Here is a 13,238-nt window from a genome sequence, read left to right as displayed (position 1 = left end):
ACAGAAAGATCATTACACACCTCCTCCTCTCTCAGTTTGGGGACCGAATTGGTGATCATGCCTCAGACAGCCGTCTTTGAGCTTTTCCGTTCGGTTCGTAAACTACACACTACTCCAAACACACGCGCGGTGTGGATGGGCAGGCAGAGATCCCGACACTCTCAGCAGAATCTGGTTACCCCACAGAGGATGGAATGGACCATTTCTGCGTGACGTGAAGACCGTGTCGAGGCTGCGGACGCTGTCCTGATTTCGCGGGATGTGTGCGAGTGGGCGCGGTGGAATTTGGGTGGGGTGGCCGCAGCGCGTGCTGGTAACAGGTGGCTTGTCACGTGGGAAGGTAGGATGGCCAGGCTCTGAGGGAGGCGTCGGTTCAGGACTCCCTGCTCCCACGGCATTTTACCTGCACCGTGTGGCTTCTGGGGACACGGGTGTGTCCGCCCCCCCCCCGACTGCCCTCATCCTGCGTGCCGCACAGCTCCCCGCACACTGCCTTGCACGCAGCAGGTGCTGGAAATGCTTCCTGATTGGGTGAATGGCGGATGAGTCAAGGTGAGCGGATGGTCAAGGAGCCACGGCCGGCGGGATGCTGTCCCTTGCCATCGGGGGACGGGCTGCGCTGGACAGCACCGGATGGACACAGTGGAGCAGAGAATCCAATCACTGGGGCCAATCTCGGAATTTCGTGTTTGGGGAAACTGGATCAGAACAGTTAGCAGCCTCGGTCAAGGTCTCACGCGAGAGAGGCCAGGCGGGGTGCCGGACACCCGCCTGACCGTGCCAACAGTTCTTTTTTTTTTTTGTCTTTTTAATTTTTTGTATCTCAAAATGAACTCGAGATGAGATGATGACTGAATGACATGGGGGAGTGGGGGGCTCTCCGAGTCCAGGGATGGGAGAGTGGGTGTGCGGGCAAGAAGGGGAGGGGCGTGGGTGCTGTGGGGTGGGAGGTTGGTGGCCCCCGAAAGGTGACAGAGTCTTGGGATTCAGGGTTAACCGCGGGGAGGCGGGTGAGGAAGGGACTTGGGGGAGCGTGACAGGGGGGCCCTGGGGTGGGGGGGATAGGCCTCTGCCGGCAGAGGACCAGGGACAAGGTGGCAGGATGGGAGGGGCTCGGGCACTGGGAGCAAAGGGGACAGGGGCTTGGGTGGGACACGGAGAGCTGGGGGAGATGACTCGGGATGATGGGGAACTGGGGGCAGTGGTGATGGTGGCCGAAGGTGATGAGGTCGATGGTCGTATGGTGACGGTGACGCATGTCCACGTGTGTGGGGTGATTTGAATGACCAGGAAGATGGTGATGATGATTCAGAAATAAATATTTGGAGCAAGGTAAACACGGCAGGTAATACTCAATAAAGCTAAGAGTATAGATTCCTATCCAACTAATTTAAGAAGCAAAATATTTCTCACTGGTACCCAAGGGCTGTTTAGCTGCCCAAGCCTAAAGAGCTGGAGAGCTAAACAGAACTCTGTCCCATTTCTTTCTATTTTTGCAAAAAAGATAGATGCTCTTTAAAAAAAAAAAAAAAGTCTAATTTATAATTCAGAAGCTGGCTAGGTCTTTCAGGATCTGAGCGTTATTAACTCAGCAACACAAATTAAATCCATAGCTGTGTAGACCAGGTCTGGGACCTCTGGCCACAGAACTAGGAGATGCCCCACAAGCGACAATTTCCACTAAACCCTGTGCAGACCTTAGTGAGGGCTGTGTTGCTGCTCAGATTTCGCCAGGGGCACTTGCGGTTCAAGGGGCATTTAAATTTCAAGGGACATCTCTAATCTACGGGGTTAGGAGGCAGGTAAAGTGCTGGGGATTTGGGTGGCTGGGGGCTGCCCAAGTGGCAACTCCAGACTGCACTAGGTGACTCAAAGCGGGCCGAGGGCTTCCAAACAGAAAGCAGGCCAGGAGGCTCCCCCACTTTGAGAAATGCAGTTAGGATCGATCTCAATACGTCAAGTGTGCATCCAGGATAGGCCCGAACCTGTGGATCCTGGGATGAGACTTTGTCTTCATCAGATCCTAATTTTGTCAGGGTCAGGAACTGTTTTGGTCCGTACCCCTTCGTTCTTTCATTCAGAGTTTTGGTGCCAGAGAGAACTTTGATGGTCACTGCGTTCCTGCCCCCCCCAGCAAGAGGGGCAGAAGGTGGGCCCGGGGTGGGGACGGGGGCTCGCCAAGGATCGCACAGCGAGTTAGTGGCAGGGCGGGGAGCAGGTCCCGGCCCCCCAGCAGCCAGCCCGGGGCTCTCTCTGCCTGACACACGGCCGCTGCACTCTGCCAAAATCTCAAATCAATCGGAAAGATCTAAAGGTTGCGGTGTTGAACTGGATGTGAGTGCGCGTTGGATGTGGCGTGTGAGGACGAACGAAAGAGATTTTTGCCTTTTTCACAGTGAGCGGTCATGCGCAGCACTCGTTACGGTTTCACGAGGACCGTGGCCGAGACCCCTCGGAGAGGGATGTCGGCACCCAGTCCCGGTTCAGTTGCCTTGTTTTTTTTTGGTCTTTTTTGATTTTAGATTTAAGTTTAGAGAGTTTAGAATAACATACTAATTTCTTTTACTCGTTTAAAGATGAAATTCTTATTATTATTTATCGATCATGCATTAAGAGAGAGAAAGAGGATGCTTTTGGCATTTGCATTTGTCACAGAGCAACACAAAGATAATATATGGAAGCATAGCGTTCACCAGATTCGACACAAAATAGAGCAAACTCCAGCACAAAGAGGAGAACAGACCGCATATAGTGAGCTCTGCGGGACCCCGAGAACAGAGAGGGGCCGGTGGGGACGCCGCTTAGATGTCGTCCTCGCCAGCCTCCTTGCTGAAGGTGGTCATGTCGATCTTCTCGGGGAAGATGATGTTGACGGCCAGGTCCTCCCCGCTGTTGTAGTGCAGCAGGAGGTTCTTCTTCTGGCGCAGCATGCGGTTGTAGCGCAGGTTGGACAGCCAGGCCTCGCACTTGTTGAGGAAGACGATGCCCATGGTGCCCAGCACCACCAGACTGGTCAGCACGCCCAGGATGGTGAAGCAGATGGCCTGGCCCTCGGAGAGGAGGGGGGTGTTCTTGTGGAGCTCCTTCATGGACACCTTGAGGATGCGGTGCTCGGGCTGGGGCACCGGCAGCTCGTGCACCCCGGGGGTCAGGCGGTAGGTCAGCCCGTACCCGCTGGGCAGACGGGTGACCTGCTGGGGGCTCGGGGCACGCTTCCGGCCACAGATGGGGCCTGTGAACTCGGGCTTGCACAGACACTCGTACCTCACCTGGGTGTGCTGCAGGCAGGTGCCCCCGTTGAGGCACGGGTCGCTGGCGCAGTTGCTCACGGGGCGGCTGCAGGTCTTGTCCACGAAGCCGGCGGGGCATCGGCAGCGGAAGTCGCCCCCGATGTCCGTACAGATGCCCTGGTTCTCGCACGGGTTGGGGGTGCAGCTGTTGGCCACGATCTCGCAGAAATTGCCTGAGAAGCCAGGGGGGCACAGGCAGGAGGCATGGGAGGCCCGGCCCTCATCATCCACGCAGCTGCCTCCGTGCTGGCAGGGGGAACTGCAACACAACAGGGGGACACGGTAAAGGGCCCTCGGGGGCTGGGCTAGGACAGTGGTGCCCGGGTGTGGGGGGGAGGCCAGCCTGTCCGGTGCGTGAGCTGCTGCCGGCCAGGGGGGACGCCGGGGCGCTGCTGCGACCCCCGCCCACGAGGGGCTCCCGGGCCGGCCGAGGCGGACGCAGGCCCGCCCGTGTGGGGTGCTCGCCTCACCCCCTCGAGCTGCCAGCCTGGAGCACACCTGGCCTCCCGTGCCGAGGCCCGTCTCCTCTCCCACCTCCTAGGTCATCTCTCCGACCAGAGGCCTGACGGTTAGTCACTGGACGGGGGGGAAACAGGCTGAGAGAGGCAAAGTTAGTGATGAGCCAGGGCTGGCGCCAGCCCCCTCCCTCCGCTCCATCCCGGGCCGCGGGCAGGGCCGGGCAGGGCAGGGGTGGGGGCCTCGCTCCCCGCTGCCCGCACCACGCTGCCACCCTCATGGTGACTCGTATTGTCACTTTCGGCGGAGAGCCTGCGGACTATTGTACGGGAAGCCCTTGGGGACACTCAGAGTGAAAGGCAGCCTCGGTCTGTGTGCGCTGGCCCGGCCCGGCGGTGCCCGGCTGTGTAATAGCGGGCCATTCACCCAAGTGCGGCGTGCAGACCGAGCTGTTTGCTCAAAGCGGAGCACAGCACAGGAGCATTTAATGTAAGTGCTTTTAAACGAGCGGACCCTTTGTCATCCGATAAATGCCAAAACCCAGGGAAGAAAGGGGCTCGAAGCACACCAATTCGGCACAGCCGCTTCAGGGGTGAGGGCCGCAGAGGAGCCGGGCTCTGAAGGCACTTCAAGGACCCCGGGCTCTATTTTGACAGACCGTTCAAGTTGGTTGGAGAGAAAAGCAAAATATTGTAAAGGTTTTGCTCCGTATTTTCCCATCCCGCTAAGAGGCAGACGTGGGCTTCCGTTGTGCTCCCCCCGCCGCCGCCCGGCCGCTCCTCTGACCCCCTCTGAACACTGATCGTTAGATGCTGCATAAATGCCTGTCTGTGGCCTCTGCTGGCTCCAGGGTCCTCCACGGCCCCCTGGAATGTCAGGTCAAGATAAGCTTATTCCGCCTGGTAGCTTCTGCCCCCACCCCCCGCCCCCCAGCTCCTGGCCGGGGACCGCCGCCCAAGCCCCCGTGGACTGGACGGCTGGGGGCTCCGTGGAGCCAAACAGAGGAGGGCCGGAAATGGCCTGGCTGCCAGAAAGCCAGCGGCCCCTCTGTCTGTGCTGCCCCCTGCTCAGGCGTCCCCGAGCCTCCGCCCCACTGAGGGTAGCTGAGCGCTGGACACCCCCCGCCCCGCCGCGGACCCCGCTGGCCAAAGGCCCCTCCTCTCTCCACCTCCTCAGCCTGGCAGGTCTCCCTAAACATCCCCCAAAACCCAGCTGCAGAGCCTGTCCGTTCCCCCAAACCACCCCCCTAAAGTGCAGTGAGTGGGCTTCACAAAGAGCCTCGGCCCCAGGGACCTCTGCCCCCACCAGCGCCTCCCCACCGCTGGCCTGGACGGCAGGCCCAGGGTACCCTGTACCCTCCCGCGCACACACCCAGCGAGGGAATATGCAATCACCTCCGGGGTCATTTCAGAAATGATGGAAATGACACACTCCCCCCGCAAATACCCTGATCTGGGACGGCCCCCCGCGGGGCTGCGGGATGGGCACTTACTTGGTCTTTTGTCAGGCAACGGGTCCGACTGGGCTAGGCTGAAAGGGTCTTTAGGGGTGTGAAGCAGGAATCAAAGCAGCATTCATCAGATCACACAGAGTCAGAAAGAATATTTACCCATTGATCACGCAGGGCCCGTCCTTCTTCTGACAGTCCTTGCCCGAGAACCCAGGGGCGCAGGAGCACTCGTAGTGGCTGGCATCGAGGTTCACGCAGGTGCCATTGTTGGCGCAGGGGGCCGAGGCACAGGCCCGGATGTCTGCGATGGGGAGGAAAGAGCAGACTTTGTCACCCCCTCCGGCACACAGGCTGGAAGGAGAACTTTCTGGATGGGGCGCAGGGACAGAGCCCTCCAGCTGGTGGAGTGGGGGTGGGAGGGACCCCAAGTGAGCTGCCTCGATGTCTCTGTTCGCGGCCACTGCCAATGGTCACCAAACACAGTCCTGAGGAAGAGCGTGTCGTGACCCCCGCAAACCTCTGCAGTGGGGAAGCAGCTCACAGAGCTGAAGGGGCTCCCCTGTGTTAGGTCACTGATCCTCAGCCCAGGACAGCTGCCCCCTTTTCCTGGCATCAGGTCACCAGCATGACCGTCACTGCAGACCCCTTCCTGCCCCCAAACCGGTGTGTGCGGGGCCAAGGTTCCCCAGTGCCTGCCTCTCCCCTGCCCAAAATGGTCATGTCCAGCTTCTCCTGTTTGGGGGTGGGGGGGTCCCTGCCATTCAGGGCAATCGTGCAGCCCAGCTGTTAGAAACACCAGCTGCCCTTCATACTTCGCCATCATAGAGGGGAGGGGGAGAAACGGAGACATGGGAAGACTCCTGTTGGGGGGAATCAAGAAACGTGATTTAGCCCCAGCACCGCCTCCACCTCCTGGTGGTCGCTCTTTCTGCGCTCAGGATCGGAACCGAGGGGCTCGTGATAAAAAGGCTGTATCTTTTGAAGGCAGCGAAATTAGAAGTATCTGAGTGCTCTCCTGTCCGTGTGGGTTTCCATGAGCACTGCTACATTTCCGCCGCCTTTTTTACACCTCCCATCATGCACACTTCATTATGCGGGGCTCCGAGAGCCAGGGACAGCTGAACAAAGGGGCCTGGGTCAGGGGCTCTCTGCCAGTGGAGACCCCAGCCCCCCCCCGGACAGGGCCAGGAGGGACCTTTCCTCTGCTGGGCCCCAGCCGGCCTCAGAGTTCAGCTCCTCCCAGTCTCTGCCTCACTTTCCCCACTTACAAAAGGAGGGGCTCTCCCTGGCAGGTCTTTGTTTGGGGGGGGAACCTACTCGCTTCAGCTTCCTACATTTGAGCTGCCCTGGAGCACCTGCCAAATACAAAGCCAGAGCCAACCAGAGACGCAGCAAGCCAAGGCAGGGTGGGTGGGGGGTCCCCGGGTGCAGAGGCCACACGTGTGCAGATTTTTTGTGCAGGTTTTTTTCTTTCCCCTTTTTTAAAGAGACCCTCACCCTCGTGGAGGGAAGATGGCAATCAACCAATAAGGAAAAGCCCGAACGCCATGCTGCGGCCTATCCAGAGCCCACGAAGCACTCCCTGGGAGCCCGGCTTGGTATAAGGAAACATAAAGAGGATTTATCATTACGGGAAGGTGCCGGCTCAGCCAGCAGGCGAAGCCTCGGCAGTGGGCTCCCCATCCTGTGCTCCCAGCAACCCCATCCCTGACGGTTGAATCTTAAATTTCAGCTGAAGAGCTAGCAAGCCCCCCATCCCCTCCCCGCAGCGTCCGGCCCCACCAGCAGAGGATGAGCCCACTCTTCCCAACTCCTTCCAGCCCAAAAGTAGCACAGACTAAGCCAGGGCGAGGAGAAAGCTGCCGGGGGTCTCCGCTAGGGCAGCAGCTGTGGCCCCGACAGCCTCAGACGCCAGGAGAAAGGGAGAGAGCTGCTAATTACCCGGAGGGCTGTTTCCTCCCAACCCCACGTCCCAGGCTGAGAGGCTTTGTCAACCCAGGGAGCAGGGGACATTTTGTCTGGAAACTTCCATGGCGGGGGGGTGGGGGGGGGGCGGGGGGGCAATCCTGAACCAGACACCAAAGAGAATGGGCTCCAGGCTAAGAGCCCTGACCCCAAGAGGAAGCTTTTCTGGGATCCTGTGGGTCCCAAAGCAGCTCAGAGGGTGCCGTGCTGAGGGGCAGCAGAGCTGCTGGCTAGAGCATGAGTCAGCTGCGGGTAAAATCCTGTATCATCGGGGCTGGGGGTGGGGGGGCTTTAAGGACCCGAGACAATGTGATGGGGGGGCTCGATTAGGAGAGCCCTGCCTCGGCGATACGGGCTGGGGGTGTGGTCCCAACATGTGCTTGTATTTTCCTTAAGGGAGGGGATTTGGAGCAGCCACAAATGACAGCTCCCCCAGTTCTGGGGCTAGGAGAAGGGATTTTAGCCACCCTCTCTGGACAACTCCTCATGGGTCCCTACGCACGGCCTTTAGACTTCCCCGAGCCTCGATTTCCCTATCGGTACCCCTGTCCCTGCCAGTGCTGAGGACCGAGGGACGAAGGCCCTGTGGCAGCTGCCTACGTCGCTGGGAGTTTTGTCGAGGACTTTACTTTGCCCCCGGCTTCAGGGCAGGTTCTGCCAGATGAGAATGGACTCAGATGGACATTTTGCAGCCTAGAACTGCAGTGACAGCCAACTCTCAATTGCTCATGGTAATGGAGGACAAAGATTGCATAAATTAATGAAATCAACAGATAACACCAATCTGCACTTTGACCACTTCTCAGCCCTCGTGGACCCCCCGCCTCCCCCTACACCTGACCGAGGCCAGCCCCATCCTACCGGCCCTGACACAGCTCGGGCTCCCCCCACCCCCGTCCTGCACCCCCAGGCTCAGCACTCACCCCCCCTTGTTTGTTTGTTTGTTTGTTTGCGTGTTTTTGCAGCCTCCTTACCAGCCTTCTGTGTGGATTTTTCAGAGGCTTAGCTCTGTGACCCCCACCCCCATCCTTACCCCCTCTGAGTTTTGGAGACCCGGACAGGTTAGCCAGGTCTCTACTCTCTCTCTCGGCTTTGTGTGGCGTGTGCTTTCTTCGTGACTCTTTATTCAACAGGCAGCTCCCTGCCAGCCCCCACAAAGTGCCTTCTCTGGGTGCGGGCGACGCGGAGGGGAGCAAAATTAAGGCCCTACCTGTGAGGAGGCTCTGGGCAGCAGCGGGGAAGTAATAAACAGATCATTACCATACAGAGCCCGGGGTGCGTGGGAATAAGGCGGGAGGGGGAGGGGAGGCAGCCACAGGCTGGGAGGAGGTGGCTGGGCGCCCAGGGCAGGGATGGGTGGGGTGGGCGGGGGCACATGCCAACCTATGTCGCACAGGTTGCCGTCCCAGCCGTCGTCACAAATGCACTGCCAGGGTTCCACGCAGAGTCCGTTAACACAGCCGGGAAAGGTCACGCACTGGTCACACAGGGGACCCTGCCAGCCAGGCTGGCACCTGCAGGGGGTGGGGGGAGAAAGATGGGGACATGTGAGGAGGGGCAGGAGTGGACAGGGTGCTGAGGCTGCCTTCTACGGAGCCAAGATCCCTCGGGGGTGTTTGCACAGTACCAGGCCGGTGGGTCCCAGGAAGCAAATACCAGTCACCTGAACAGAAAAGCGTCAACAGAGGACCAGACAGAGGGGTCCCTGAGAGCCTGGGAGAGCACTGCATCTTGCCGCAGTGGCCTGCAGTGGTCTCCCCCTGCAAGGGGCTCTCCAGACACCCCCACTTCTGAGACGGCAGACAGGAGTCGCGACTGTCCCCTGCCCTCTTCTCCCCCTCGCTACCCCCCCCCACCAGTTCCTGTGGGGGCGAGGAAGCTGTTTGCTGCAGCCCAGCAGCCAAGCACCCCCCCCTTCCTGCCTGACGCCATGACTCCCCAGGATTTTGCCCTGACCCCCTACAGCTGCCTCTGGGGAAGCACCCCATTACCTGCAAACATTGTCATCCTCGCAGAATCCATTTTGGGGGTGGCAGGCCGGGAAGCATTCAGCTCCTGAGGCACAAGAAAGGTTGTTACACCATTCACCCCACAAGGCCCCGGAGGCCAAGGCAAAGCCGGTCTTCTCCCAAGCAGCTCCCGGACTCCCTGGAGGGAGCCAAGGACCCCCCGAGGTCCGACCAGCCTGGCACACAGTAGGCACTTCACGTCAGCCCACTCAGGGGGGACAAAAAATCTCTGCCATGGTCCCGGCTATGGAGTGACCACAGTATACTGCCTGGTTCCTAGGAGCAGGTCAGACGCCTAATTCCACCCCCCCACACACACGCTCCCCCAAATTACGAAACCTCAAACGCTAATAGCGGGGAGAGGGGAGACAGTGAATGGAAGGATTCTGACCCCTGGGCACGCAGCCAAACCCTCACTTTTGCAAAGTGAGCTAAAATGGGGAGCAGATTCTGAGATACCCAGCTTCGGAAAAGGCCAGACGGGTTCACCTGGCAGCCCCACAGGTAAGCATCAGGGTCTCTCTCTTTTTTTTTTTTTTTTTTTTTTTAAGGTTAATCCCAGTTAAACCAGGCACGCAGGTCAAATTCCCCCATTTCCCCTACCCCAGACTCTTCATATTCAAAAGACGCAAGGTTTTTTTTGCAAAACAGATTTTGCCATTCTGACACCATCGGACACTTGGAGGGTGCCTACTGTGTGCATCCACTTCCATCAGCTCCCCAGCTTCCCAGACGGCCCCCCCCCTCGGCACTGGTGCAGTGGGGGCGGGGGGCACTGCGGGAAGGGGCAACTCTCTCTGTCAGAGACAGATGGCCGCTGCAGACAGAAGTGTCGCAGCCCCTCACCTAGAGGAACGCCACGCGCGCGCGCGGGAGGGGCTCGCGCTGGGGCTCCTCGCGCGCGGAATTCGGGGCTGCGACGGCAAAGCCACCCCCCGCGGCCCCCACAGACCTGTTCCTGCACGCGCACGCCGCGACACCCCAAAGTTGCACCCCTGAGCATTTCCACACAGGGCTCCCGAGCATCACCTCGCTTCTCCATACCTCCTGTCTCCGCGCACCGGCACCCCTGCGAGCGCCACTTCTGCGGGGTGGGAAGGGGCTGGGGCGGGGGCGCGGGGGGCGCGGTCCGCACACCTCCGCTGCCCCCGGGACCCCCAGGGCCGCGCCGGGCATGCGAGGGCGGCGGGGAGGGCGAGGCGGCCCCGCGCGGGGCTTAGGGTTAGGCGGGACGGGCCGGAGTTGGGGCGCACGGGACGGGGCGCGCGGGGCATCGGGCGGCCGGGGAGGGGGGGCGCCGCGGGCTTCCCCAGAGGGGGCGCGAGCCGGGCCGCCGGCGGGGGGCTCACCATGGACACTGTGGCCGAAGGCCAGCAGGAGCAAGAGGACGGGCAGGAGGGCTGCGGTCGCGGTCATCGCGGGGCGGCCGGGGTCGCGGTCCCGGGAGCGGCGCGGGCGCGGGTCCGGCTCCGGGCGCCGCGCTGGGCTTCTGGTTGCGGACGCGGAAGGGGGCGCGGGCGCGCGGCGAGGGGAAAGCCAGGGCTGCACCGGGCTGCGCGCTGCGCTCTCCGCCGCCGCCGCCGAGCTGCCGCCGCCGCCGCGCGCGCCGCCCTTTTCGTACCGCCGCCCCCCCGCGGCCCCCGCCCCCCGCCCCCGCCTCCGCGCGCACGGGGCCGGCGCCGGCCAGTCCCGGTGACCCCCGCCCCTCGCGGGGCCGCCCCCCGCCGCTGCGGCGTCCCGGAGAGCCGCCCGCGCGCACGGAGCGCTCTTGGCTAGACGGGCACAGGTACCCCGCGCGCGGTGGGCACACGCTCTGGACGCGGGACGGCCCGCGGGCGCGCACGCCCGGGCCCGCTTAGGACAGGCGGCGGGGACCGAGCCGGGGCCGGGCCGCAGCCCCCAGCCGGGCGCCAGCACGCGCTCGGAATACAGAAGCACGCAGAGCAGCACCAGGGCACTTATGGCCAAGGTCCCGAGCACGCACGCCATGGCTCGCCGGCCCGGCCCGGCCCGGAGACACAAATGCGCACTCTGGGGACGCGGCCCGCGCGATCCGCATCCGCGCTCGGAACGCACCGATGAGGAGCCCTAGAGCCCCCTACCCTGGCCGCAGAGACGCAGGAAAATGCAGACACGCGCACACACGCGCGCACGCACACACACACACACACACACCCTACACCACCAGCGCACACCGCCGGCAGACGCAGGTTATAGAAACAGTCAGAAGCGCCACATGCTCAGTCACAGGCACGCAGGGAGGCCAGCGGACACACGGTTATGAAACCCCGGGCATCCTTCCGCGTGTGCCCACCCGTCCACGCAGAGGCACGTGCAGAGCCACGTGCACACCTGAACATGCGAATTCACTTGTAAACACACAGACACCCACTCAGACACCGGGCAGACCTGGTCAGGGCCTTGGTGACGCAGACGCAGACACCACAGACTCTCACACACATGTGTAGGGCCCACACACGTGAGAGTCACAAGCACGCACACCCAGGCCCCCCAGACTCACGAATCACAGGCTCGTGGTTACACACTCATCAGAACACGAAGGTACCGTCACCCAGCACACGCGCAAACCCGGTCACGTTCATCCTTGCCCACAGGGACACATGTGGGCAAGCTCACAAGTCCGCTCACACTCACACAGCTGCACACCAAGCACTGGGCACATATTCCAGACCCACTGGGAGGCCTCCAGAGGAGTCACGGGGGGTGTGGGGGTGGGGATGCTGACCTTGCCAGAGATCCACCCCTCCCTCCCAAGAGCTCCTGGGCAGAGCCCCCAGCCTGGGTTTAGGGATTCTCCTGGGCAGATCCACTAGACCCTGTCTTGATCAGGGCGCCGGAGGCAGGGATAGGGAAAGGTGGGTGGGGGTCCAGGGCGGTAGAAGGGGACGAAAGGTGTTTAACTTCCTGGGGAAGGGCCCCAGGAGGTCATGACCTGTAGATGGGTCACTTATGTATGTTTCATTTGCACGGACTAGTTTGCATATAGATCCCAGGTACAGGAAGTGGGTGCCCACCCACGTCATAGCCTTCCCTCTACCACAGTGAGATGGGTGAGTGGTCTCTGCCACTCTGGTCATGGGGTCGCTGGGTCTAGGCCTTCAGACCACCTCCCAGGGCCCTGGCAGGTTTGAAGACATACTCTCCATCCTCAGGATGGATATGGGAAGTGAGGCCACGGGGAGTCCCCAGGCCCAGGGTCCCTAAGGCCCTAAGTCTGTGTTCCCAAAGGAAGTCACCTGTGGGAGGACACACGCCCCGGGTGGAGACCCTGGGGCTGCCCTGGGCCAACTCCACAGAGGCTGGAAGCCCCCACCCCCTTCCCCTAGAGGAAAGTGCTTCTTCCTTGGTGTTCTACGCAGGAGGCCCAGAAACAGCGGGGCGGTGGGGGGGGGGGGGATGCCGTTGGGAATGCCTTAAGCAACAGGCTGGAGGGAGCAGTCACCCACCCTGTGCCCCTTCCTTTCCATTACTCCAGTCTCTTCCGGGGACTCTTCTCAAATGAAGATACTGGAGGTCAGAGTTAGAAGGTCTTTTGCCCAAGACCCAGGGGTTTCCAACGAGAGGGTGACGGGCTGGTCGGGCCTGGAGGTTCAACTGTCCACCGCATGGAGACAGATCGCCCCAGCTTCCCTGACCCCCGCCCCCCCTTTCTTCCCTCCAAGGACCCTGACCTCAGCCTCCAAAATTATCCTACACAGCGGGCAGATTGGGAAGGGCTGGGTTCTCAGCCAGACTCCAAGGAGGGGCGGGGGATCTCTGGGCTGAGCGGCCCAGGGTGAGGGCCTCCTCCCAGACCAAGTCACGAGGTGCCTTGTGGACTGTGTGGCGCACCAGCCGGTCGGCTGCTGCCATCAAGTGCACCCTCATCTAGACCCCTCCCTCCCATCTCTCCGTCCCTTCCCACAGCTGCCCTCCCCAGTTCTGGAAAGGGAGGGAGGCCTGAGGAGGGCAGTCTCACCCGAGGGCATCCGTGTCCAAATGTCAGGGGCTTAGGCTGAAAGGGCAATGCCTTGGCTGGCTGGCACCTGCTCGCTAATCCCTGCTCCA

The 13,238-nt window shown here is 61.3% G+C and overlaps 1 protein-coding gene across 3 annotated transcripts; it reads right to left on the bottom strand.

Moving 5' to 3' along the window:
• Nucleotides 1-2,342: 2,342 nt before the first annotated feature.
• DLK1 (delta like non-canonical Notch ligand 1) lies at nucleotides 2,343-10,669 on the bottom strand. Of its 3 annotated transcripts, none has more exons than XM_072837765.1 (6): nucleotides 10,520-10,669; nucleotides 9,153-9,216; nucleotides 8,545-8,675; nucleotides 5,356-5,497; nucleotides 3,270-3,549; nucleotides 2,345-3,050 (listed from the first exon to the last, which is right to left on the bottom strand). In XM_072837765.1, the coding sequence occupies exons 1-6, from the start codon at nucleotides 10,584-10,586 to the stop codon at nucleotides 2,802-2,804; spliced, it is 933 nt and encodes a 310-aa protein (XP_072693866.1). In that variant the 5' UTR covers nucleotides 10,587-10,669; the 3' UTR covers nucleotides 2,345-2,801. The 3 variants fall into 3 exon arrangements, with proteins under 3 accessions (XP_072693865.1, XP_072693866.1, XP_072693867.1); XM_072837766.1 differs by having other exon boundaries at nucleotides 2,353-3,044; XM_072837764.1 differs by having other exon boundaries at nucleotides 2,343-3,549.
• Between the last annotated feature and the right edge of the window lie 2,569 nt (nucleotides 10,670-13,238).

This window comes from Canis lupus, chromosome 9, assembly GCF_048164855.1.
Source record: "Canis lupus baileyi chromosome 9, mCanLup2.hap1, whole genome shotgun sequence".
NCBI classification, from domain to species: Eukaryota; Metazoa; Chordata; class Mammalia; order Carnivora; family Canidae; genus Canis; species Canis lupus.
This window is presented reverse-complemented; position numbering and strand designations above follow the sequence as displayed.

What these genes read in the sequence shown, in the direction of transcription:
- DLK1 (XM_072837764.1), bottom strand. Translation starts at nt 10,586, where the DNA reads ATGACCGCGACCGCAGCCCTCCTGCCCGTCCTCTTGCTCCTGCTGGCC. An exon ending in CTTCGGCCACAGTGTCCATG is followed by an intron (nt 9,217 to 10,519) that starts GTGAGCCCCCCG and finishes CTTGTGCCTCAG; the next exon opens with GAGCTGAATGCTTCCCGGCC. An exon ending in CGGCAACCTGTGCGACATAG is followed by an intron (nt 5,498 to 8,544) that starts GTTGGCATGTGC and finishes TCCCCATCGCAG; the next exon opens with ACATCCGGGCCTGTGCCTCG.